The sequence below is a fragment of the Metarhizium brunneum genome, chromosome 4 (assembly GCF_013426205.1).
Source record: "Metarhizium brunneum chromosome 4, complete sequence".
Lineage (NCBI taxonomy): Eukaryota > Fungi > Ascomycota > Sordariomycetes > Hypocreales > Clavicipitaceae > Metarhizium > Metarhizium brunneum.
In genome coordinates, this window is record NC_089425.1 from 3,846,182 (window position 1) to 3,870,194 (window position 24,013).

Genomic DNA, 24,013 nt, shown 5'->3' on the forward strand with positions numbered 1-24,013 from the left:
GGTTACGTCACTCCTAGCCTGATCATGTTCCGCCATCCACATCCGTCATCACGGCGACCTACCCTGAAGCAACCGAAACTGTGTAAATCGGCCTCGATTTTCAAGCCCTCATTCTTAGGGCCATTCGGCTTATGAAATCATGCAGTTCTTTATTTACAGCATGACAAAACATGGCAACTCTGCGCTCTCGGGCCCCGAAATGCACTCCCTTGGTGTTGTATTGCTTCAAACCCTGAATACGTCACCATGCCAGGAACATCGACAACCCCTCACCAGAACCGCGTCATCCAAACACCTCAAACACGATACGGCGGCAATCAACTCCTTGCCAGCTTAACATGGTGCGTCTCGACCCAGCACGACACCCCGGCGACCGAGTCCCATCTCATCGGCTCGATGGGCATGAGCTCCCTGTCGTCGGGGGCCATCTCGCCCGACTCGCCCGTTAATTGCATCCCAGCTTCCTTGCCCAAGAATATACATTCCGTATTAGCGTCGGTGAGTCTCGCATAGACGCCGACGACGGTGACTATTGTGTCGTCCCGGTGGATGACAAGGTGGACTGGTGGACGGTCCGGCGGCATGCTGAGCGTTGATTCTTCAATGGGGCGGGACATGGGACTGGAGTTGCATTTCTTTGCTCAGGCGTAACTTGAAGATGGGGCCTCCTTTTATTGTTTTCACCTGTTGAACTTGCCGGAGAGAGATGGGAGGCAATGGATACAACTACCCGGTGGTGTTTTGCGCTTACGCCATTATGACCCGTACATTGGGCAGGGCCAACAACACATTGCCTCGTTAGCCTTGCATGCAACTCTGCAACCGCAAACCGCAGGTAGCTACGGAGTACATGGTGTATTTCTGCACTCTGCATGCCCGACAGCCATCTCCCATACAACCCGACGGATCTCGCAGCACGAAATCCTATGCCAGCACTACCCCACACAACCCTGCGCCCTGCAACCTCCCATTGAACACCCCACACCAAAGGGCGCGCTCCTAATCCTCCAATCCCGACATGCGTCCCGTCCATGCATATAAACACCACCTCCAGTCAACCCCCTCCCATCTCCATTCCAACAATGGCCTTCCGCCTCTCACGTCCCCTTGGAACCCTTCTCCGCCCGCAGTTCTCGTCACCCATTCGCACAATGTCCTCGTCCGCCCCCAAAGTCCGCGAATTCCTCGTCATCCTGCCCGACAAGCCGGGCGTTAAAGAGAAGCGCCTCGAGGTTAGACCGTAGGTTTCCCCGGCGCCAATTTTTTTTCAAAAAAAAAAAAAAAGATCTTAAAGGAACCAGGAACTAACTCCCTCAGAACACATTTCAAAAACATGACTCCCCATGTCGAGTCTGGCGATTGGAAAATGGGCGGTGCGCACCTCTTTCCCAAGACACCCCAACTACCCATGCACATGCTTATATAGTCCAGGCGCCCTCCTAAACGAGGTTCCGGCAGATGACAACGCCGCCAACTTTGACTTCTTCGGGAGCACCGTCGTGTGCAAGGGGGAGAGCAAGGAGGCCGTCCTGGAGCAACTGAAGAAGGACGTCTACGCCACCTCTGGAGTGTGGGATGTCGAAAAGGTATCATGGGCCGCCACACCGTGCGCAACGGTGCTCTCAGCTAACCGATGCAGATCCAAATCTACCCCTTCATCTGCGCATTCAGAAACCCATAAGCGCGTAGTAGAAACATGTAGACATGAAAAGAATAAAACGCTGGTATCAATTCATAAAGTACCCTAGCCTAACCGCTTCCTAACAGTGTTGCCGCCCGGTCTTGCTTTCTGCAGTGTCAGCACAGCTGACGCCGCCCCATTGCTGGAAGTACAAAAGCCAGAATATCTTAACCAAACAAAAACTCCAGACGGGTGTCGGCTATTCCCAGGGTTGGTTGAGGCCAAAGAGACGAGACAAGAGTTCAAAATACCAAAAAGCCGACCCCGCCTACCTAGACTTATGCAAAGCTGTTCCTCGACGAATTTCTTCCAAGGCGTGTAGAATTTTTTTTTTGTTTTGGATTAGGGAAATTTGAGCATTCGACAGATCTTGTACAGTGAGGCCGGGGTGTAGTGTACCAGTCGGCGTGTTAATCGTCGCTGTTGGTGCCCTCTTCGGCTGCTACCCTCAACTCGTAGTTGAGGTCGAAGCATTCTGCCAGGAGCCCACTAACACTGCCTTGACCCTCGGGGATGTCTCCGTTCACAATGAACTTGCCATCTACTCGCATGTTGTCCAGTGAGTTGAGCTGAAGGCCTGTTAGTGCAAAGTGCTCATGGGGCGGATTGAACGGGACGGGGATGATGCTACCTTCATGCTGTATGGGTAGAGCTCTCGTACAGATGTGACGCCGCCATTCTTCTTCACTTCGACCAGGCATCGCTTGAGAGTCTGTAGTTGGTTGTAAATGGGGAGCAGGGCCTCTGATACCGGCTCCGAGGCAATCATGAAGGAATAAATGTACGCATAGCTTCGTCGAATCAAGTACAGCATTGTTCGCTGTGTCCAAAGATCCGCCGGCCGGCCCTTGTCGTCATAAAAGTTGCCATTCTGCCTGTTTTCGTCAATCTTGTCCAGTTGCCGCTGGAAGTCGTACAAGTCGGTTTCGCGGAGCGACCAAGCTTGGGTCAAGGAAAGTTTTTCCAAGTCGTTTCGAATTCCTACCAGGACGTCATATGTTGGGCGCCATGATTCATGTACATTTCCTTTTCTGTAAAGACGCCGTTAGCCTCCATGTGACATGCACCAAGTGAAGATTGCGGTGTCCCAAGCCTTACCTCTCCAGAACTATACCCGACCACTGGACACATCTCTCGTATAGTTCGCTAATTTCTGCTTCACCTGGAGGTACGGTGCCGTCCTCTGCGACAAACTTGCCGTCCTTTCGCTTGTTGCCAACATCCAAGAGCTGATTCCGCAGCTTTTGCACCTCACTAGTCGAAAACTGGTCATCGGTTAGACTCGCCGAGGCTGGTCAATTGCACTCGTTCCGCACTCACCTTTGACTTTGTATTTGCGAATGAAATTTGTCGCAAAATAGAAATCAACTTCTCATGTGTTACAAGCAGTGGGCTGCCGATGCTTTCCAGCCGCTTCCGTAGATTGTCCAGCATGCTCTGGCACAGCGATACTCGCTTTGAGAGCAGGGTTAAAAGATATGGCGAGTGCTTCGCCTGGGATTCCTCCGCCTTTTGCGCCTGGCTGATGGCACATGCCGTTTCTTCCAGTGTAGATTTAATGCTTTCCAAATCTTTAGCAGAGTAAAGAGCGGCCTCGGTGAGATGGTCGAGAAGTCGTTTGATGGTCGACGTCAGAGAGTACGCGGCGGGGGCCTCGTTATTTCGGCCGATGGTGAGGTAGAATAGGGAAAGTAACTGGAAGCAACTCTCTAGGACCTTGTCCACTGTTTGCGACGGTTAGTGAGCGATCTTGACGGACAGTATGAAGCATGAGCAGCGGGGGCGCCTACGTCGGTTTTCTTCGTGTTTGCCGATCTCAGCACGAACAGCGTTGAGCTCCTTGACCTGCTCAATGGTCTGGTCATAGAGAGGAATTACATCTTGACTGCGAATATATGTAGTTCGGTCCTGCTTCAGAAGCAACAGCTGGTCTCGAATGACGGAGAGGCGAGCAAGAATAGCTTGTTCGCGGGAGTCCCGCGGTGCTGGTACCGCCGGTGTATCCATCGTTGTATAGTTGAAGGACGAGTGGCGTAGTTGTCGCACGGGCTCTCGCGATGACGTCCGGCAAGGAAGTGGGAGCGAGTCAACAGATGAAAGGAAAGCTACGGCACCAGGTATTGTTCAGCCCCGGTGAGGTGTGTTGTGCAATCCAAGTTCCTGGAGTTCCGAGGAGATGAGTAGTCTAGTTCAATCACTGGTTGCTTGGCTGGGGTGAGTGGCGCCGCGCGGGGAGCTTATTCAATGGAGGGGAAGACGATGGGAGATAATTGAGCCACCGCCCTGGGTCAAGGGCATGGAACAATGTTGGCAAGTGCTGTCAAATTGGACATGAGGAGAGAGCATCTGCTTTCAGCAGTGTATGGGTTTTTTTTTTTCGTACCTGACTCGACAGCTGCAGGCACGATACAGGGTTGTAATTGGAAGCAGAATGTCGCCGCTATGCTGGACGATCAACGATGCAGTCAGTACCGAACTACTGCGGCGCCGGTGACGGTATCAATGACTCCATGTCTTGGACTCTGGACTAGACACGGACTCCATCCGTCCATTGGCATGGCATACCTGTGAGCTGGAATCTGGAGCCAGTGATGCCATGGTAAGTCACCAGGTCGTTTGGTGGCGAATCAACAGAGGCAGCATCGCCTCGTTGCGGGGCTTGGCCTTGTACAGTTGCCTGGGCTCTTCTGTACTGCGTGCCCTTGGCTGGTCAACTGGCAAATCGTACTTATGATTAGCTCATCGATGCTTCGAGGTGGGGTTCCAAGGGCCAAGTCAAGGTGTCGAGTTATTTGCCTTGCCTGCCTTTGCTTCCCACTGCATTCGTTTGGTGTTGACGGAATCGTCTCCCCCAGCCGGCCGCGGTAAGCACAAGGTCTGGTAATGTGCGACAAAGTCTTGGGACTGTATCAAAAGTGTGGAATTGGGACAATAATAGCAAAGGGGCAGCTGTACGTTAGATGTTTGTGTCAGAAGTTTCTGCTTGGTTCATTGGTTGAACAGACCATTCAGGGATAAAATAGCCGTGTTACATGGACGGTACTCGTCATCATCATCAAGCTGCGCTGCTTCAAGTGTACCGCCGCGGCTTTTGCTACCCCGAGTCGACGTATCTCGTAAAGACCGTGATTATAGGTCAATATTTGCAAAAGTCGCCCGTTTTACAGAAGGCTTTTATTCCTGCCCCAGTAACAATGGCACGTGCTGCGCACTCCAGCTTTCAACACCACTGCTTGACCATGTCCAATACTCCGTACACCGTCAGCCTTGCAGACACTTGATGTCGTTTGCGTTCACCTCCCAGAGTCTGCGCGGGCCCTAACCAAAAAGCGGGGGCTTGGAACGATGGACGAATTTATGATTGGCCAGGAAAACCAACCAATCACCTTCTTCCCCCATGATCAAACGCACACCACTCGGCGCTCGGAAAAACACAAAAGCCCCACCAAGTTTAGGTCTTGAAGCCCTCCAGACGAATTTTCGAACCTGGTCAATTTTCTGTGGTTCAGCCCGCTTTGGTGATAATTGCACTACATCCACCACGAACCTCGCCGCAGACTTGTCGTTCATCCCACCAACTACGACAAACTACACACAATGTCTACTGCTGAGCTCGCCTCCTCCTACGCGGCCCTGATCCTCGCCGACGATGGCGTTGAGATCTCCGTAAGTTTCCCACTCTACGCGCCGCCGTGCCACCAAACAGAATGACCACGTGTGCGAAATTGCCGGCGCAGTCTGCGATTCGATCGGGGCAAGGGAATAGGAGACAAGACTGCAGAAAAAACAAAAGGAAACGTGATTGGAATCATCTGCGCCGGCGATCCCAAAAAAACGCACTGGATATGCCCGTTCTTGGTGGTGCTTTCGCCAGAATACACTGCTGACTTTGATTGCAACAGGCCGACAAGCTCCAGGCCCTGATCAAGGCTGCTGGCGTCGAAGGCGTCGAGCCCATCTGGACCTCCATCTTCGCCAAGGTACGACGACGCGAAATACCCCCTCCAACTGCGAGCAAACACACCCTTCGACATGGACCTGTCATCCGCTAACGAAGTTTGAACACAGGCTCTGGAGGGCAAGGACGTCAAGGACCTGCTCGTGAACGTCGGCTCTGGCGGCGGCGCTGCCGCCCCCGCTGCCGGTGGTGCTGCTGCTGCCGGCGGTGACGCCGCTGCCCCCGCCGAGGAGGAGAAGGCCGAGGGTGCGTACAGACCGCCATGAGCAGGAATATTGGAGACTCCCCCCCCCCCAATTGTTCCGCTCACATATGAATGGCTGAAAAAAAACAATTACAAGGGGATATGCTAACATTCTCGGCACAGAGAAGGAAGAGTCCGACGAGGACATGGGTTTCGGTCTCTTCGACTAAACGCACCAATACTCACGACTGTTTTCTTGCTTCTTTGTACTTCAACTGCATGGCTTCGGGGTCTTCACAAATCACATCGATCATACAGGATGGAGAAAAGGCGCGCATCACAAAAAAAGGAAAGAAAAGAGGGATACAAGGGAAATGTTTTTTTTTTGTGTTCCCCCCCTCCCCTTCTTTGCGTTGGCACCTGGGGTGTGAGGTAGCTTCGTTCATATAACGGAAATTAATATGATTGAATGTCCCTCGTACAAGTACCAAGAAGATTTGGAGTTTACGTGACGGGAGGGGTTCATGGTCAAATAGAGGTTTCTGGGAACGGATTTTTTAAGGCTTATTTTGAATAGTGACTGTGACACTTGCAAATCCTGCCATGAACCACAGTGGACGGTAGACGCGATACGCGCCGATTGCGACTCAGCTGGTCGCAATCATTGCTGCCTCTACTACATGCAAACCTGGTACACCAGAATCACCGCAACACCCCGTGCCCCCAAACCACAACCACACCGGTAATGCCATGAAACGCCTCGTCATAACTCATCAGCTGTTCAACCAGGCTTAAATCCCCTCGCTTCCCTTATTGCACAATCAGCACCGAGGATGGCACAAGCCCAGCCTCCTTCAATGTCTTGGACATGTCCAAATCTCCTGTGAACGTCTGCTTGGGAAATGTGGTAGAGAAGCTCGTGACGGCCAGTCCCGTCTCCCCCTGCACCAACTGAGCCAACTCGAACAGCGTCGTCTCGGCCGGCAGGGTCTTCATCAGATTCCCACTGGGCGTTTGCAATCTCAGCCTGGCCGTGTTGTGGTCGGCCTTTGGCTTTGGCGGCGCTGCGGCCGCAGGTGCGGGAGCACTGGCAGGAGCCTCGGGAGCTCTTCCCTCTCTTGCGGCCTTGGCCTCTTCAGCTTTGCGGCGTCTCTCAGCCTTGTCGGCTTCAATCTTGGCCTTGATGCGCTTCTTGGCTTCCATGTCGTCTTGCTTTTCTTGGCGCTTGCGGGCTGCCTCTTTGATCTGTTCCTTGCGCGCTATCTCCTCTTTAAGATCCTGGCTTTCTTTGGTAGACTTTTGTCGAATTTTCTGACGCTTTGTGAGCAAAATGCATGTTTTTGGCTGGGCAATGACAGGTAAATTGACAAACCTCATTGCGCTTGGCGTCTTCTTTATCCTGAACGGATTGAACTGCCCGTTTAGATTTGAGGCGTTCGCGAAGCTCCTCGAGCTTAGCCTTCTTCTCGTCCTCTGTCAAGGGGGCGATTTCCTCGGTGGACTCTGAAAAGTCGGTATGGTCTCTATACATCAAACCATGTCACATCAGTACCCGTCGGTTCGGTGGGAGAGAAAAAAAATGAGATGATCAAGGTCGACGTACGTCTTGGTAGCGTGGAATGTCGCTAAATCGTGATTTCGGAACTTCTTGCCGCACTCATTGCAAACGAGCGAGCGAGCTTGGCCCGTCTCTAGCTCGGCAATCTTGGCCTTGGTTTCGGCATCCTCCTCATCCTCCTCGCCCCCTTTACTGGCCTCCTCGGTTTGGATTTCGTCCAGAGACTTGTCCTGGTTATCCTCTAGCCATTGTAGAGCTCCCTGAACTGTGCAAGGTTAGTTACCAAATCGACTACGAAGCAAGCAGGCTAGACGTACGGCCACCGCTCTTTTTGATTGCAATTTCAGCCCGGGTCTTGTCAAAGCCCATCTCAGTGAGGGCCTCTAGGTCTGACGGCATATCTGCGAAGGCGGATGTATATTGCTGGCGGGATTAGCGGTGGTGATATCGACTGTGAGGTTGGAGGGGTAAGCTGTTGTGACGGTTGTGAGTGACGCCAGGCGAGTCTGTAAGTCGGCGTCTTAGTGGGGTCAGACCATGTGTTTGGAGCAGCAAAGACGACCGAGGAGGGACTTGAGCCAAAGAGTCGACTGTTTCTTTCAACAACCTTGGTGTATGGCTGTTGTGACTGGTAAACAAACTACACAGGTATCTTGGGTAAACGGTGGTTACATGGCACGTCGTTCAACAGCTGAGTGGCCAGTTGGCGGCTGGAGACAGCTAATAGTCAGGCGACAACTGCTACCTGCCCAAGTACCAAGTACATACTTTAAGTAGGGTAGCGGCAGCCATTTTGGCGAGAAGCAGTCAGTCGGCTAGCGTCTTTCCACGAGGACCAGCTGTCTTGAGTACAATATGTAGAGGTGGAAATGGCGAGAATTCAAAATGCAAAAACGCAGAATCCCAGTTTCGCAATCCACAAGTTTGTGACCTCTGCAGACCTCTGCACAGTATTGCGGACCTCAAATGGATGCATGTGCTGTACGCATGTACGCATGACCTTGATGTTCCGTTATCGTGGCCATGCAGAGCAGACCAAATGCAAGCCTGAAATCCACCCGAGGGCAATACTCAGGCATACGATATGGATGGAGATGGGCCAAAGACAAACGTGTTCTGCCTACACTGGCCTAACCACATTCTGCTGACATATTTTGCTTGGTGTTTCGGCAATGGTCCATCACTGATCCATGTTGGCAGATGTCCCGAGGCCCCTTTCGAGACTCTGGAGGTTCTTGTAGCCGGACTCCACGGAGCAGTCGAGTGCGCTGGCGCTAAAGATGGCAGTACATGTAGAAGCAGACAATCGTTACAGGGACTCGAGGCATGTCATCAAGGCCGTCTGATGGCGGTGGGCATCCGTCAATGCTGGCGCCAAGTTCCAACATGGTCCGAGGCTCACAAGCAAAAGCCTCTCTGGGCTGCTGCCATATCGTCGTCATTGCCGTCACGCCTTGCCCCCTTTCAGTCCAACCAGACATTTGAAACAACAGCGCAGCCCTACCTGGCTTCTTCACCTCTTTCAGCTCAGGCCATCCATCGCCACCACGCCTCGCTGTCTGTGCCCTGTCCACCTAGCAACCCAGCACCAAGGTTGCAGTTGCAGTTCCCCAACGTCTCACCCACACCCGGCCCGACTTTCTGCGACTTGAACTCTCGCTTCCCTCCTCCATTGCGCCTGCGCTTCGCTTACTTGCCTTTCCATACTCAAGTTGGTTTGCACGAGGCCCTGCCCCCTCCAAGTTGCCCTGGGCCAGAAGCTCTCCACACCAACTTCCAGCTCCAGTATTACTAGTCCAATCCAATCTGGACCGTGTCCTCAACTCCGGGTGCATTGCAGCTCGCTCTCCCCGCCAGGCCCTCCCACGCTGTCGACGCAAACTTATATACCCGACTCCGATCATATCGACATCCCGAGAGTAGTCCATTGCGAGAGCATTGCCCATCATGACGGTCGATATTCTCCCCCTCGAGCTGAATTTTTCTCGTACGTGAAGCATTCCGCCCCCCCTCAGCCTCTCCGCCACCGTTATCATCATCATCATTAACTCGGTTTCCGTGTCGTTCTAGGCCCTTTTACCGTCGAGGTCTCGCGGACTCTTACCATACGAAATACGAGCACCTCGCCGCTGGCTTTCAAAGTACGCTTTCCAGTGCGACGCATTGCGCCGTGACATTGTGACAGATGGTGACAATATTGACCCTGCACCTAGGTCAAAACCACCGCCCCTAAACAGTACTGCGTTCGACCCAATGCCGGCCGTATCGAGCCCGGAAATGCCTTCGACGTTACAGGTACGGCGGAACGTTCTTCATTTATGCAAGCCCCAATATCAACCCAGCGGGCAGTGCAACTGACACCACCTAAACAATAAGTGCTCCTCCAGGCCATGAAGCAGGACCCGCCCCTAGATGCCAAATGTCGCGATAAATTTCTCGTCCAGTGCGCGCCAATCCCCTCCGACAAGGACTTTTCCACCATTGCATCTGTCCTAGAGTCCGCAGACAAGGCCACACTCGCCGAACGCAAGATTCGTGTCAACTGGCTTGCCGCCAACAGCGAGGATGCTCAGGGACTTGCTGCACCTGCTTTCTCGACTCCCAGCAAGCCTTCAGCCGTGAATGGGGTGCGTCTGCTCACACACGCCCTCGGCGTTTTGCACCTGCGAATGCTAGCTAACTGTGCGTATCTCAGGCGACTGAAACTCCTGATGCTCCTCGGACATTCTCCTCACCCGGCGGCAACGCCAACTCAACACCCCTCTCCGCTCCACCTCCATACGCCTCCGACGATGCTGCCGAAGAGGCCGACGACAAGCCCGAGCGCCCCAAGTCTGCTGTATCGCACGCCGCCGCGTCTGTTTCCGAGGCGGCGCAAGTGTCGTACGAGGAGCTTAAGAGCAAACTTGCCCAGGCAGAGGCGCAGCTACTGAATCTGAAGGACAGCGGTCTTCGTCAGCGAAGCGTAAAGAGCGCGTCCAGCGAAGAGAAGCGGCCCGCCGCGAACACTGCACAGGTGGTTAAGCAGCAACCTGACGGCGTTCCCGTGCAGATTGTTGCCCTGCTGTGTCTGCTGAGTTTCCTCCTGGCCTACTTTTTCTTCTAGTTGAAGGTCGAGAGACAAATTTCCAGGACATGGGTGCAGACACGGCTATAAACACCCCTATTCCTGCCAAATTACGTCTCAGCTTGAAGATGCACAAACCATGGGCTTGGTTTGTTTTCAGACGAACCCCGTAAGGGCTATATAATGACTTTACTTGAACATAAGAATTTGGCAGCGGGGTGCACGATTTATTGAGCAGCATGCGGAAGGGCAAGTGCACCGGAAAACATGTCTGCAAAAAACCAGCGAGGGTTCAGAAGCGGTTGCCGGAGATGGGTATCGCGGCGGGTGTAGGCTGGGATGATTGGGGGCAGGACTGCATTTTGATGTCGAATAGCGCCTTTGGCATTGGACCGTACCTTGTACTAGCTACTGCTTGACGCGTATAATGGATTCTCTTTTGTTTATCGACTTGCAGTAGAAGTGTACTTGGGACAAGTAGGATGGACAGGCGTACCAGATGCTGCAACGTCCACTTGCTTGCATCTGGCATTGCCAACGTTTTCACTTTGTACATGGGCTTCAAAAGGAGCATGTAGGATATTTGCAAATATATTCTGTTTCTATCATGCAAGCTCTATGCGGCATTTTCATTAAAATAGTAAATAAAAAAACATACGTCATAATCCCAACGCCTTTAATCGAATCGTGCCAGACGGGGGATCCCACCCACGTTTTATGTCCATGGACGCCCGTACCGTGGAGATTAGGCCTGCACCTCAGTCTCCTTCCAGTTGACGGCGCCGCCGACCAAGCGGCCGCCTTCCTTGCGCTTGACGCGGCAGTTGAGGCCGACGTTCTCGTCCCAGATGAACCTCCAGATGGCGTAGACCCAGCTCTCGTGGCGGGGCAGCGGCTCGTAGAACTCCTTGGCCGTCTCGTAGACGGCGGGCAGCCTGGTCCACGGGATGGCGGGGAAGTCGTGGTGCTCGTTGTGCAGGCCGACGTTGTAGGTGAACCAGTTGAGGGGCCCGTAGTAGGAGAAGGTCTCGGGCACGGGGACCATGTTGCCGGGGTCCCGTTGCGTGGGGGTGACGGTTTCGTAGACGTAGTGCTCGGCGATGAAGTGGCCGGCCACGGGGTGGAGGCTGCCGGCGAGGAAGGAGGAGAGCAGGAGGTATAGCAGGGCGTTGGGGGACGCGTAGCGCAGCAGGAGGGCGTCGAAGGCGAGCTGGACGGCGAGGTTGACGCAGTGCACCCACGTGAAGGGGATGCGGTAGACGGCCATGGGCCGCAGGGCGTAGAAGAAGATCTGGAAGGTGCAGAAGAAGGCCTTGCCGAGGATGGAGTCGAGGAAGAAGGCTTCGAGGGCGGTGGGGAGGTCGGTGTCGAGGCCGTCTACGCCGAGGGATTTGTGGTGCGTTAGGTGGTATGGCTGGTGAATTATTAGTGCTTCTTTTCTCTCTCTTTCAAATGGTTTATATTCGCTGGAGGCGGGGAGGGTTGAAACGAACCCGGAATGCGGCGCTGTAGGGAATTCCGATGGGCAAGTTGGCCACGATGGCGAACAGTCTGTTGGCCATTGCGCTCTTGAAGGCTAGGTTGTGCGAGATCTCGTGGATGGCCAGGAACAGGTTCTGGTTTGCGGTGGCGCCAAAGACGTACGCGACTGCCCAGAACTTCCAGGACCAAAAGGACGTCGACTGGAGCAGGCAGGCGAGGACAATTTGGAGGGTGACGACGCCGAGGACGACATATTTGGTCAGAGGCTCAGGGCCACATAGTTTTGTAATCTGGCGGGTCATTTTCAGTAACAGTCCCTTTTTTTTTTTTGAAGGCTAACGGGGGGTCGGCCAAACCTCTGGATGAGCCTTGATGATGGCCAGTCGACGAGTCCGATGCGGCTCCTCGGTATAGGTCCAGAAGAAGTCATGCTTGGGATTGGCGTCTTGTTTGGCCGGGGGAGGGGATTTGTTTTTGGACGTCTTAGTGACGGTGGCAGAGCCGTTGGATGGCATGGCGGGCAATTGAGCGGTGGTTATGCGATGGGGTGGTTATACTCGGTGTTTTGCAGGTATAAAGGAGTAGTTGTATTGTGTTGAGTGAGGGTTGCGTACGTCGTGGTTTCCGGGGGTCGGGAAAGCAACGGGGTTCGAGGCGGCGGCGCAGCATCAATCTAGGTCAAAGGAGAGGATTCGTATTCGTAAATGGAGGTTGGAGGTTGGAGGTTGAAAGAGGACGAGGATTGGCTGATTTCTCGGTTTTGGGATTTCCAAGTCCGAGGATAAGGTGCGCGAGGTGGTGTGGTTTTTGGACGACGAGAGCCAGGGCGGTGTCTGTTCCTGGGACGAAGAGGAACCGTTGACGGGTGGGGCTTGGATGTATCTGTACTTGTGGGAGACAAGCCCCTTCCAATCTCTGCACTCCAATTTCCACCCAATGGGGCATGCCCACGGTAGAGGTACCTGGACAATTGAAGCTTCGAAAAGTGTTGAAGCGTTCGGCGGGGAAGGCTGAAGTAGCTCCAGGGGAACAAATCATGCATGTACGGAGGCGGCGTCGATTGGCTTTTCTAGCTGACCTTTGGTGACGGAATGCGCATACCACAGCTCACCTCTCAGATGACATCTCAGATGACATCCCGGATAGGCTAACAGATGCGGCACATTGTCTCCCATACCAGAAACATCTTATTTGCCTGTGTACCAAGTACCTAGGTGTCGCATCAATCTATCCAATGAGGTCGTCTACCACCATCGCGTGGGCTGATCTGTTCCCTTCAATACCCGGGACCCGAGCCTGCAGCAGCATCACACGAGACAACATTGCCCGCGTTTTTCTTCCATGGATTTTGGATATATTCGTCCTTGTCGTGATACCTGTACTCTTGATGAAGCCAAATCTGCAACGGCTTGACCTGTGTTACGCTTGCTGTTGTGAAACTTTCGGTTTCATTCTTGGGGTGCCTGCGACTGAAGATCTACTATTGCCAGGGCCTTAAATGTAATAGTACCAGCCAAGATGGTGCTCAGGGGTGCAAGATGTATATGATCTGCACCATGGAGCGGATCGAAACCGCCAGACGCATTGCTCACCTTTGGCATAAACTTTGATTTGTTCCTCCAATGGAAAATGACACACACGCCCCGATCTATCATCAACTTTAAAGTGTCCCAATACTCCTCGACCATCCCCGGGACCCGGGACCAGCTGGCTTCGAGTAGCAAAGTGAAGGGCGTTTAGAGGATGAAGTATGGGTACTTGTTGCTTGTTGACGACATCATATTCGGGCCGGCTCCGGTTTGCAGGAGTTTCTGAAGCAAACTGGGCTGAAAATGCCTGGCAACATCTTGTCAGATGGCTTTATACACGCTACTTGGCATGTTGCGAGACGAGCCTCCTGTCTGCTAATCGGCAGTTCCTTTCTAGAACCCGCATCGTAGCCAAATATCTGCTTTGCCTTTTTGGCTATTCACGAGGGATGAACAGGGCGCAGACTAATGGTGAGTAGTGAGCAACATCCAAGACACCCGATCATGTACGACAGCTGCTTGGGCCAGGATGATGATTCCATAATCGAGTGTTTACTTGCCGTGGAGCGGCAAGTCAACAACTATCTACTTAAGTAGGTAGCTCATGATGAGTTTGCCAAGCCTCTCTCTCGTCTGTCAGTCTATCGTGACGGAGGACATGTAAACACCATCCCCACATGACGCGATCCGTCCCGACCAGCCTCAACCTCCGACTCGCACCCGCCGACCGCAAACCAACATGCCGCGCCCCACCAAGCTCATCATCGTCTGCTGCCACGGCATCTGGCTCGGCGGCCCCTCCAAAGGCCACAACGAGGCCGAATGGCTCCTCGCCGACTTCCAGCACGGCGAAACCCCCACCTTTATCGCGCACATCAAGGCCGGGCTCCAATGCCTCGCCGACGACCGGGGCCACGCCGTCCTCGCATTCTCAGGGTCCTCGACTCCTCCCACCCTCCCCTCCCCTCAAGTGCCTTGCAGCAGCTAACGCCGTCACGCAGCGCGCCGACCCGCAGAGAAACGACCCTCTCCGAGGCCCAGTCGTACGCCAACGTGGCCATGCAAAACGCCTGCTTTGGCCTCCTTGACCCTCCCGTCACGGACGCGGACATGATGCTCGAGGAGCGGGCCCTCGACTCCTACCACAACGTGCTGTTTAGCCTGTCGCTGTTCTATGCCCGGTTCCAACGCTGGCCGCGGCACGTCGTGGTGGTGAGCCACGCCTTCAAGAGGCCGAGGATGCTGGAGGGCCACTGCGCCGCCATTGGGTTCCCGCCGGACAGGGTGTCGTTTGTCGGCGTAGACCCGCCGTCTTTGGAGGGCAAGCCCGGCGTCGTGGCGGGCGTGGCCGAGGCCGAGGCGGACTGGGGGCGCGATCCGCACGGAAAGGGGCAGAGGCTGGCGGCCAAGAGGGCGAGGAGGAACGTCTGGGGAGCGTGGCAGGGCGTTTTCGAGGAGGGCACCGAGGACGCCGACAAGGGGGGGTTGCAGACCGCGGGGGAGGGGGCAAGCGAGGTCATCGTCGACGGGGAGAGGCCGTGGTGAGTTTCACTGCATGATTATAGTCTGTATATAGTCCTGGGTGGAATCAACCCCCAGGCGTAATCTAGGCCCTGGTGGCATGACAACAGCCGTAGATGTCGAGCGTATATTCTAATTGGAACAGGCCCGCCCTTGTATCAGACGCCTCGTGAATCTCGTCCAGCATCACGATTCACGACGCCGTCAAATCTTGGCCCTCGCGCCCGTCCTCGGCCCGTCCTCGACCGCACGCACCAGAAACGCAACCGCGTCCGTCACCATGTCGGCGCTGAACCGGTGTCCCACGCCGGCATATACCCTGTCCTCGACCACGACCTCGCCGTCCCTGTACCACCCGTCGGCCGCGTCCTTCAACACCCCGAGGAGCGGCCTCGAGCTCGCATACGGCACCAGCTCGTCGTCGCCCCCCGAGCAAGCCAGCAGCTTCTTCCCCCTGATGCGCGCGTCGAAAATCTCCCGCAGCCGCGCCCGCTCCCCCTCCGACAGCGGCACCGACGGCACCGCCGCCTCGGCCCCAAACACAACGGCCTTGGGGTCGCTGCCCCGACACATGGCCACCAGATCGCGCGGAAAGTACCGACTGCCCAGCAGCGAGACGCCCCCGGTATCCAGAGCCGAGCGCCTCGCCCGGGCCCCCATTAGATCTAACAACCGGTCAGCACGCCGAGTCTACAAATCGAACATTCAACCTACCCAGGTAGTCGGGACACCCGACGACGGCGACGGCCGCGTCGACCCTGTCCTCCCCGAACCACGACCACCACGCGGCGTGGCCGCCCAGGCTCCAGCCCAGGCAGACGTGCGCGTCGACCTCTCTGCCCAGGTAGCCGGCCACGAGGTCCATCAGCGCGCTCACGTCGCCCGCGGCGCGCCCGACCACGCCCGCCATATCGATGGCGTGCCGGTCGTTGCCCCCGTCCCAGGCGCGGTTGGCCGCCTCGCTGACCAGCCGCGTGCCGTGGTTGGGCATGTCGAACGACAGGGCCACCAGCCCGCGCGACTCGGACGCCGGCGAGAGGTGCCACGCGTGAAGGGTGCGGCGCGCGATGTCTTGCATCCGGGCTCTTGTCCGCGTCCGCGGGTGCAGCAGCCACAGGCAGGTGAGGGGGATGTTGGGCCCGGCGAGCTCCTCCTGGCCGTAGACGTCGACGAGGAGGCCGGCCATGGGGATCGTCGTCATGGACATGGGCGGCGCGGGGCCGAGGCCCTTGGTTGAGTACTCATCCATTGTGGTGGGCTTTTTGTATAGCGGCCCTCTTGATATGGTGTTTTATGTTTCTTTATTTTTTTGTGTGTTTGGATCGCGGACAAGACTGCGTGGTGAGTGATGGAAAAGTGTCGAGTGAAGTTGGAGACTGTGACCAATCCGGCGGCACATCGATAGAGCCGAGCCGAAACAATGTTTGCCGACAACGTACCACAGGATAGCGTAGGCAGCCTTCACAACGCCCACATCGAGTGCAATGGCTGGCAGCCCTCGGGAACACAGGGGCGCTGTGTAGCAAAAATCAGTCAAGAATCAACCATGTCGTCAATTAATCCTGCCTGCCCGTAGCTAGGGTTGGTGACAAGCATGTCATCATAACGCCGGGGTTTCGCAAATACAACCTTGACAACTGGTCCCAAGAATCGCCCCAAACATTACACCGCTCACAATGCACCAAGTTGACAAAAGGAATAAATCATATCAATATCGCCATGCTCCAGACAAGAATCGCCTGACTACCGTAACGCCTGCGGTTATGCCCGCCAATTTCCCAACGGCCTACCGAGCCCAAATCTTCCTCCTTTCCCATCACACTGCCCGTAGCTTCTTTTCCCTATTTTGTCTGTCTTTGTTCGTATTGGTCCTTCCAGGTCGCACCGATAGGCGACATACGGGGCATGCTCTGTATTCGCCGTGTCCGCTGCTTGCCCCAGGACGACTTCTCAAAATTATGTCCAAGGCAACGTCAGCTGGAGGGCGGTAATAGGCAGCATTGCATGCCATCTTGAAATCGAGTTCTCCCACCTCCCCTGACATAGCATAGGAAATATCCTCCCTGTTCATGGTGCTGGTGGCCTGCATTTAGTCGACTTTCCAGTGATCAGACTCTTCCGTACCAAGGTACAGCTCCACGCCGTAAAGGACCATAGTCAAGCCGACATTGATCCATCTCCACGTGCTGCCACCAACATCACCACCCCTGAGGGTCCAGCCATCGGGGCCGTCACTGGTTGAAAAGTGTTGCAGCAGCAAGCTCGTATACACCGACACCAGTATGGACGGCGAGAACCAGCTCAGGAACCCAAGAACCTTGTTGGCTGTTTCTGCATCCTCAAAATCCGGATCCTGCATAAGTGCACGTGCACCGAGATCCCGCACCGAGGGAATGATTCTCGTCGCTGAATAAAAGACAAAGAGTCGATATGTCAGGGAAATGATGACTGACGGCGTAATAGTCTGGAAAGCGGCGTACAAAAGGGCCAGAGAGGAGTGGATAGCCGACGGAAGCGAGCCTAGAATGTGTAGAAGGGTTGAATAGGATGCCATAATAACCGGCGGCAGTGGTGGAATCTCGGGTTGTGACGAAGCCTGGTCCTCGACTTCTTCAGACGGTAGGTAGTCGGTAAAAATTTGGTAGACACACAGTACCACGTAAGCAAACAGTAGAGAGCTCTCAATAGGATTACCTCGGCCGCTTCCGATGCCGTAGGCACAAAGGAACACTGCTGTAGTCATGGTTACGCCGATAAGTGTTGCATCCAGGTTGCTAATTCGCGGAAACTGTGCAACCCGCCAAAGAAAGTATACGGCACTTGCGATGATGGTGCCGGAAAAGGCCAACAGAATGATCTGCGTCAATTAGCACAAGAGGCAAGTAAAAGTTGTGTTGGGAATGTGTCGCTCACCACCCAGGTGTCACTTCTGCCTCTGTTCACAAGCCAACGAGTAATTTGACCGGCTGCCTGAATCACGAGAAGCGTGCAAAAGCCCTCGAGGAGCTGGAACACGGGACCGGAATATCGAAGGACATTGTCCCAGCTACCCAGCATGACCGTCTCCAGCACGCCATTTTTGCCAAACATCCACTCAGTCCAACTTGCGCTCTTGGATTGGAAGATGCCGCCCAACGTCCTCTCGACCCAGTTTGTGCTTCCCGCATCGACGGCAAACTGACTCAAGGCCCAAATGAGAAGCGATGGGATGACAACCCACTGCGACAGTCGGAGGAGGTTGGAGATGGTCGAGCCGAGGCGTGACTTGCTCGGGGTCACAATGCGGATTGCGGAGTAGACGAGGTAATAGATGAAGAGAGACAGGCTATACGCCAGCCCACTATCACGGCCACCGACATCGAAGGCGACGGGTATTGACAGAACGATGGTGAAGAGGAAGATGGAGCTGAAAAATATGCTAAATAGCCACCACATCGGAGCGGCAGGGTGGCGGGCTCAAGCCGTGCCGGTCGAGTCGACGGGAGAAACAATGATGATCGTTGGGAGTTGTGGGCGTTTCAGGTCAGACGACTCTTGGTCTTCTCGTCTCGCGGGCCCAGTCTCGAAACGAGTTTCTTGGGGCGGGCGTTGAGGTCGCAAGGGCTCCGGGAGCTTTCACAAGCTCATGTACAAAATGTAGCTCAGCGTGTCGTGTGTTTGGCCAAAGCTGCACTCGTGCGATGTTCTGCGCAGGAACCGCCTGCGGGACAGATGCTGATCGACGTCACCTGTTCTTTGCAGCACACCAAGAGATGAGTCGCCGGGTCGTCGTATCGCCTTCTGGTCGAGCGCAAGCGCGTGGCTTTTTTTTTTAGTGATGGTGTGTTGATGCTGGCTAGGACGCGCTTGTGGTTGGACAGACAGGGTCTGTACAGAGTAGTCTAGGATGATTAAGGAAGCCTGCCAGCTGTTTTTCTCTGCAGTCGCCCACAATGTGCCGCTTCTGCGCAAGGTGTAAGGTGTCCACAATGGACCTAGGCTGGGACAAGCTCAGCTGGAATGAAAAGCTTAGCTTATCGTCGCGTTATCTGCACGTGAAGGCTCGTGATGTGCGATGACGCGGGCTACTCGTTGGCCGACATGTAGTACAGTACATACATTAATGGAACGCATTCAGGACAGTAGAATGATTGGCGTTCTGACACAGAGCTTGAGGGTTGTTTCCTAGATGCAAACTCGATATGCGAGGGCGAATATTCATGCCCTTCAATGTTGGCTACCAGCTAGCTCCGAACCCAAGCTCCGAGGCTTGCGTCAGGACGTCCCAGCAGCAGCAGCGGCGTGGGCTTGGCGGGGCAGCAGTCGTGGCCGACAGAGGCTTGTCGCACGAGATGCCAATGGCTGCCGCTTCTAAAATCGATGCTCTCAAGTGAAGGATGAGAATATCACCGAAGACGTGCTGTACATATTTACTCTGTAACACGAAATGCGGAGAGAAAAGACTCAGGGGAATCCAATGGGATTTCTGATGCATTGTACGAGGTGTCAAGCACCAAGTAACAAGTTGACTAGCCCGTGGTTGAGGCAAGAGGACTGGCCCATGCCATGTCGCTCCTTCCAGATTGGTCCAAAGGTCGCGTGTGCCCGACCAGACCGCTCCTGCCGGGACCGCTTCACCGCCTGCAACCAAGCCCACCGGCTGCGGAAGCGGCCTCCATTTTCTCTCCTTTCCTGCCGTCGATGAACCAAGCAAGCCAATTGCTACATCAAATATCTACTCCCTCATGCTCTATCCGAACTTATATCCTTTACCGTCGCCCTCCATACCATGTTATAGCCGCAAGTGCTGTTGGGCAGCTGTGGCCCAATGCGTGGCTAATTGACGCCACGCATGGGGTCTCCCCAGAAGATATTTGCTCCAATTTTGGAGACACAGTCAGCCGTCATGGATAGGCGTACTCGCTCGAAGAGCCACTGACAGGCTTGGAGGCCGCTTTCTGACTCCAATCTCGAATGCACCCGCGCTGTTCTTTCAAGTCTGCAATCCACTACCCGCGACGTCATAAGACCTCGCCATGGTCAAAGCAATCAACCAGGATGACGGTTCAAAAACCTGCCAAGTCTGAGTGATGAACAAACGCAGGCTTTGGGCCTGGAATTGAACTCCAAGTCACTGTGCGTGCATTGTGACCTGTAAAATAGGACTGATAGACGCAACAGTTGGATTGCATTCCATACTGCTTGCCTGGTAGGATTCTCGAGAGCTCGAAGCATACGCACGACCGGCCAGCATACATACTGTTTTGATGAGGGGCGCCTCTTTTATAAATGCGACACAGCAGGTTCCTTGAACTGCCAAGGTATTCGAGTAAGTATCCGCTTTGATACTCAACGATTGCGGCCCTACCGTGGGGTTCGTCCGAGTTTCGTCCCATTTTGTCCAGGTTATGGACCATATGGTAGCCTTCGAGTTTGCCATTTACACCGGACGTACTGCCTGCACTTTAGACTACCTATAACATCCAGTTGACAACCGATTGCCCAACCAGGATGTGAAGCTGTCGACCTGAACAGTGCTTATTATGTACGTCGGACTCTGTCGACAGGCCAAGTCAGTACGAACGACAAGCTGCGGCGCACCTGTCTGCTCGCAGCCAAGAACGCCATGCACGGTTCTTCCCGTTTTCTCGGCCAGGATCAGGATCACCAGTGCACCACACATGGCAAACATTTGTCGTGGCTTCAACGTATCCTGATGTACAAGACGCATGTTTTCCATGACCAAGGGTCCACGTTTGTGTTGCATCGAGCTCTAGAACATACAATTGTTCACCACATGGCACAATGTCGTATTTCCAATTCGAGGGACAAATAAGCTTAACGGGTCTCGCATTGTTTCAGCAGGCGGATGGATCCACGAGCGGAGGATCGCACCGTCAGCTCAGTTGGCATGCTCGGGATTATTCATCTACAGCACCAGGAATTGCGTGATGCACACTGCAATGGCGCCTTCGATTCGTCTTTTATGTCGGGGCATGCCAGCTAGAAGCGATAGCCCGAAACGGCTGGGTCGTCGCCCTTTGTTTTTTGTTATCAAATGTAGTACGTACAATATTGTGCTACGCCATGACTGGTATGTAGCACGTCATGAGGGCAGAATGGGGCCAGGCCGCTTGCCCCGATTAAACCACTTTGCCATCATGAACATGACAAAACTGCACGTTGGGAGAGGCGACGGTCGGATGTGTGTGGCCGGGCATGTGGCAGCCAGTACGGCGCCCCCGAAGCCAAGCCACGGATCTGAGATGGCGCTTGGCAACGATCAACTGATGTCTCAAACAGATGGTCCTGTGTGGTGTGGTTATTCTGCTGCCTGGTCGCAACAACATTGAACTCTGCAGTTCCCAAGCTGGCGCCGACGTGCCCAGGCGCAGTTCAAGCATCCATCAAGCTCTTCACCAAGGAAAAAAAAAAGAGACTCAGAACCAAACCCGCCGAAGCCCATCCTCGACCAACCTCTGGTCCGGCGCAGCACATCATCATCGTCGGACTCCACAATGGCAAGAGTAAATCTGTGTGGCGCCGGGCCCAACGTCATCGCGCCCACCCCCAATCTCGGGCGTGGTGGCCGCTCTGTTCTCGACATGACTTCCCTGGCCGGTCTCCTGGCGCACCATGAGCAGGTCGCATGCCATTTGATGCTGCGGTCCAGGGCGCCCGCTACTCCCGCGCCGTCGCCTCAACCACATGCGCTATGTGGACAAACCTGTGGGTTCAATGTTGCGTGTGTGGGGGCGGCAGCGACGACCTGGCCATGATAATACTACCAGACATGGTAGCACGGAGTGTTACTCGGGGGCAGCGAGTGAGGAGCCAAGGAGCATCTGGTCCCAACTACCTGGAGCCAGCAACTAACACAATTGCGGCCGAGGGGGGTCCCAGATTCCCCGATATCAATTGGCTCGTCGTGGCGTGCAAGCGTGGTCGTCCCCGTGTCCGAATCCGGTTGCCTGTTCGCCCATCAGCGCGCGCGAAGAGTTTGAAAGGCATCCTTGCGCCCATGTCGCAATTCATCTTGTCGACTTGTCATCCAACAGAGCGCCGACTTTCTTTTCTTTTCTGTCTTCATTTTTACACATCGTTGGCGGACCGAGTTGCTCTTCAGTATCTCTTCCAACCTCAATACTAGCGTGTATCATCATCACCACCCACCCGAATGACATCGTCGTCGCCATAAGTGGCCATCGCTTCCACGAGAAGGACTAAATTTGGCTCAAAACACCGTCATACCCTGACCTGGTACTACAAGTCGCCGTTGACCATGGCGAATAAGCTCCGACCGGGTTCTCGCTCCGGATCCCTCTCCGGATCCCTCTCCGGATCTCTCTCCGTGCCCGTCTCGGGCCCGCGCGACCTCGAGTTCGGCAAGGGTCGCTCCGCCAAGCTGGCCTCCATCTTCGGCGGGTCGGGCGTCACCATCGGGCCTCGCATCTGCGACATCCCCGAGTACCTGAAGGAAGAGGTATCCGAGGGCGAGGGCGAGTCCAGCGAGGCCATCCTCAACCGCCAGCTTGCGTCCGAGGACGGCGCCGCCATCCAGTACCGCACCTGCTCGTGGCAGAAGACGGCCGCCCTGCTCTTCAGCGAGTACATCTGTCTGGCCATCATGAGTTTCCCCTGGTCCTACAGCTACCTCGGCCTCGTGCCGGGGCTGATCTTGACGGTTGTTGTCGCCGCCATCGTCCTGTACACGAGTCTTGTGCTGTGGGAGTTTTGCCTGCGCCACCCTGAAATCCGCGACGTCTGTGATCTCGGCCAGACGCTGTTCTGGGGCAAGGAGTGGGCGTGGTGGGGGACGGCCGTCATGTTCGTCCTCAACAATACCTTTATCCAGGCGCTGCATGTCCTCGTCGGCGCAGAGTACCTCAACACCATGACGGAGAGGACGGCCATCGGGGGGTGCCGCACCGTCGAGTTTTCCATCGTCATCGTCGTTATTTGCTGGCTGGCCTCGCTACCGAGGACATTTAGTATGATGTCCAAGCTCGGCACTGCCTCTGCCTTCTTCACCTTGATCAGCGTCGTCTTGGCCACTGCGTTTGCAGGCGTCCAGGGAAAGCCGGCCGGCTACTCGCCAGAGAAGGGTGAGCCGATTGTCACAGCCGTGCCCGTGGCGAGTACCACCTTTGTGCAAGGCATGGCTGCGTTTCTGAATATTAGTTATACCTTCATCGGCCAGATTACCCTGCCTAGCTTCATTGCTGAAATGCGTGACCCGCGGTAAGTATTTCTTTTTTCTCCCTCGTATTGAAACGCTAGAGGGACGACGACTTAACTAACGGTTTGGTAGTGAATTCCCCAAGTCCCTCTGGGCATGCACAATCGCCGAAATCATCGTCTTCAGCGTCGTCGGCGCCGTCATCTACGCCTACAGCGGCAACCAGTACGTCAAGGCGCCCGCCTTTGGATCCCTCGACGACCTGTACAAGAAGGTCTCCTTCTCATTCATGATTCCGACAATCATCTTTCTGGGATGCCTGTACGCTTCGGTCACGGCTCGCTTCGTCTTCTTCCGCGTCTTCAGAAACTCAAAACACCTGAGCGACCACACGGTTGTCGGATGGGGCTCCTGGGCGGGCATCCTCCTCACGACGTGGATCTTCGCCTTTGTCATTTCCCAAGTCATTCCCTTTTTCTCCTCTCGTAAGTTTCAAGCTTTTTAAAAAACGAATCGAAAATTTTCAATACTGATCCTCCATTGTTAGTCCTCTCGGTTATGAGCTCCCTTTTTGACAGCTGGTTCGGCTTCATCTTCTGGGGCGTAGCCTACTTCCGCATGCGCACTGCCGACAAGACGATCGGGAGGAAGCGCAACCCCATCGGCGACTGGCTCTCCATGGGCCTCAATGTCGTCATCATCCTGACGGGCTTCTTCTTCTTGACGGCGGGGACGTATGCCAGCGTCCAAGGCATCATAGACTCGTTTAACGCAGGCGAGGTCGGTGGTGTGTTTAGTTGTAAGAGCAATGGTTTGTAAGATGCGTTTATTTTATTTTGTCTTTTTGCCTTTTTAGAAAGGGGGGCGGGAGAAAG

The 24,013-nt window shown here is 54.8% G+C and overlaps 11 protein-coding genes across 11 annotated transcripts; 5 read left to right on the top strand and 6 right to left on the bottom strand.

The window, feature by feature from the left end:
- Positions 1-317: 317 nt before the first annotated feature.
- Positions 318-584, bottom strand: G6M90_00g078540 (uncharacterized protein; the record flags this gene model as incomplete). The annotated part of the gene is made up of 1 exon (XM_014689768.1): positions 318-584. The coding sequence occupies one exon, from the start codon at positions 582-584 to the stop codon at positions 318-320; it is 267 nt and encodes an 88-aa protein (XP_014545254.1).
- Positions 585-1,082: 498 nt separating this feature from the next.
- Positions 1,083-1,681, top strand: atnB_1 (Aspercryptin biosynthesis cluster protein B; the record flags this gene model as incomplete). The annotated part of the gene is made up of 4 exons (XM_014689767.2): positions 1,083-1,240; positions 1,318-1,373; positions 1,432-1,586; positions 1,640-1,681. 4 exons carry the CDS (start codon positions 1,083-1,085, stop codon positions 1,679-1,681), a joined length of 411 nt encoding a protein of 136 aa, XP_014545253.2.
- A 410-nt stretch (positions 1,682-2,091) lies between these two features.
- G6M90_00g078560 (uncharacterized protein) lies at positions 2,092-3,688 on the bottom strand (the record flags this gene model as incomplete). Its single annotated transcript, XM_014689766.1, has 5 exons — positions 2,092-2,250; positions 2,313-2,712; positions 2,780-2,946; positions 3,002-3,405; positions 3,472-3,688. 5 exons carry the CDS (start codon positions 3,686-3,688, stop codon positions 2,092-2,094), a joined length of 1,347 nt encoding a protein of 448 aa, XP_014545252.1.
- Positions 3,689-5,278: 1,590 nt separating this feature from the next.
- ALTA12 (ribosomal protein P1) lies at positions 5,279-6,053 on the top strand (the record flags this gene model as incomplete). The annotated part of the gene is made up of 4 exons (XM_014689765.1): positions 5,279-5,347; positions 5,584-5,661; positions 5,750-5,885; positions 6,007-6,053. 4 exons carry the CDS (start codon positions 5,279-5,281, stop codon positions 6,051-6,053), a joined length of 330 nt encoding a protein of 109 aa, XP_014545251.1.
- A 580-nt stretch (positions 6,054-6,633) lies between these two features.
- On the bottom strand, positions 6,634-7,780 carry ubxn-1 (UBX domain-containing protein 1; the record flags this gene model as incomplete). Its single annotated transcript, XM_014689764.1, has 4 exons — positions 6,634-7,134; positions 7,196-7,346; positions 7,427-7,646; positions 7,699-7,780. 4 exons carry the CDS (start codon positions 7,778-7,780, stop codon positions 6,634-6,636), a joined length of 954 nt encoding a protein of 317 aa, XP_014545250.1.
- A 1,548-nt stretch (positions 7,781-9,328) lies between these two features.
- On the top strand, positions 9,329-10,487 carry G6M90_00g078590 (uncharacterized protein; the record flags this gene model as incomplete). The annotated part of the gene is made up of 5 exons (XM_014689763.1): positions 9,329-9,368; positions 9,452-9,522; positions 9,595-9,676; positions 9,758-10,008; positions 10,077-10,487. The coding sequence occupies 5 exons, from the start codon at positions 9,329-9,331 to the stop codon at positions 10,485-10,487; spliced, it is 855 nt and encodes a 284-aa protein (XP_014545249.1).
- Positions 10,488-11,193: 706 nt separating this feature from the next.
- On the bottom strand, positions 11,194-12,445 carry dsd1 (Sphingolipid delta(4)-desaturase; the record flags this gene model as incomplete). Its single annotated transcript, XM_014689762.1, has 3 exons — positions 11,194-11,862; positions 11,942-12,220; positions 12,287-12,445. 3 exons carry the CDS (start codon positions 12,443-12,445, stop codon positions 11,194-11,196), a joined length of 1,107 nt encoding a protein of 368 aa, XP_014545248.1.
- A 1,753-nt stretch (positions 12,446-14,198) lies between these two features.
- On the top strand, positions 14,199-15,004 carry G6M90_00g078610 (uncharacterized protein; the record flags this gene model as incomplete). The annotated part of the gene is made up of 2 exons (XM_014689761.1): positions 14,199-14,395; positions 14,461-15,004. 2 exons carry the CDS (start codon positions 14,199-14,201, stop codon positions 15,002-15,004), a joined length of 741 nt encoding a protein of 246 aa, XP_014545247.1.
- Positions 15,005-15,184: 180 nt separating this feature from the next.
- On the bottom strand, positions 15,185-16,229 carry G6M90_00g078620 (uncharacterized protein; the record flags this gene model as incomplete). Its single annotated transcript, XM_014689760.1, has 2 exons — positions 15,185-15,645; positions 15,695-16,229. 2 exons carry the CDS (start codon positions 16,227-16,229, stop codon positions 15,185-15,187), a joined length of 996 nt encoding a protein of 331 aa, XP_014545246.1.
- Positions 16,230-17,069: 840 nt separating this feature from the next.
- G6M90_00g078630 (uncharacterized protein) lies at positions 17,070-18,415 on the bottom strand (the record flags this gene model as incomplete). Its single annotated transcript, XM_014689759.1, has 2 exons — positions 17,070-17,837; positions 17,894-18,415. 2 exons carry the CDS (start codon positions 18,413-18,415, stop codon positions 17,070-17,072), a joined length of 1,290 nt encoding a protein of 429 aa, XP_014545245.1.
- Positions 18,416-22,241: 3,826 nt separating this feature from the next.
- On the top strand, positions 22,242-23,957 carry mtr_5 (N amino acid transport system protein; the record flags this gene model as incomplete). Its single annotated transcript, XM_014689758.1, has 3 exons — positions 22,242-23,200; positions 23,271-23,623; positions 23,686-23,957. 3 exons carry the CDS (start codon positions 22,242-22,244, stop codon positions 23,955-23,957), a joined length of 1,584 nt encoding a protein of 527 aa, XP_014545244.1.
- Between the last annotated feature and the right edge of the window lie 56 nt (positions 23,958-24,013).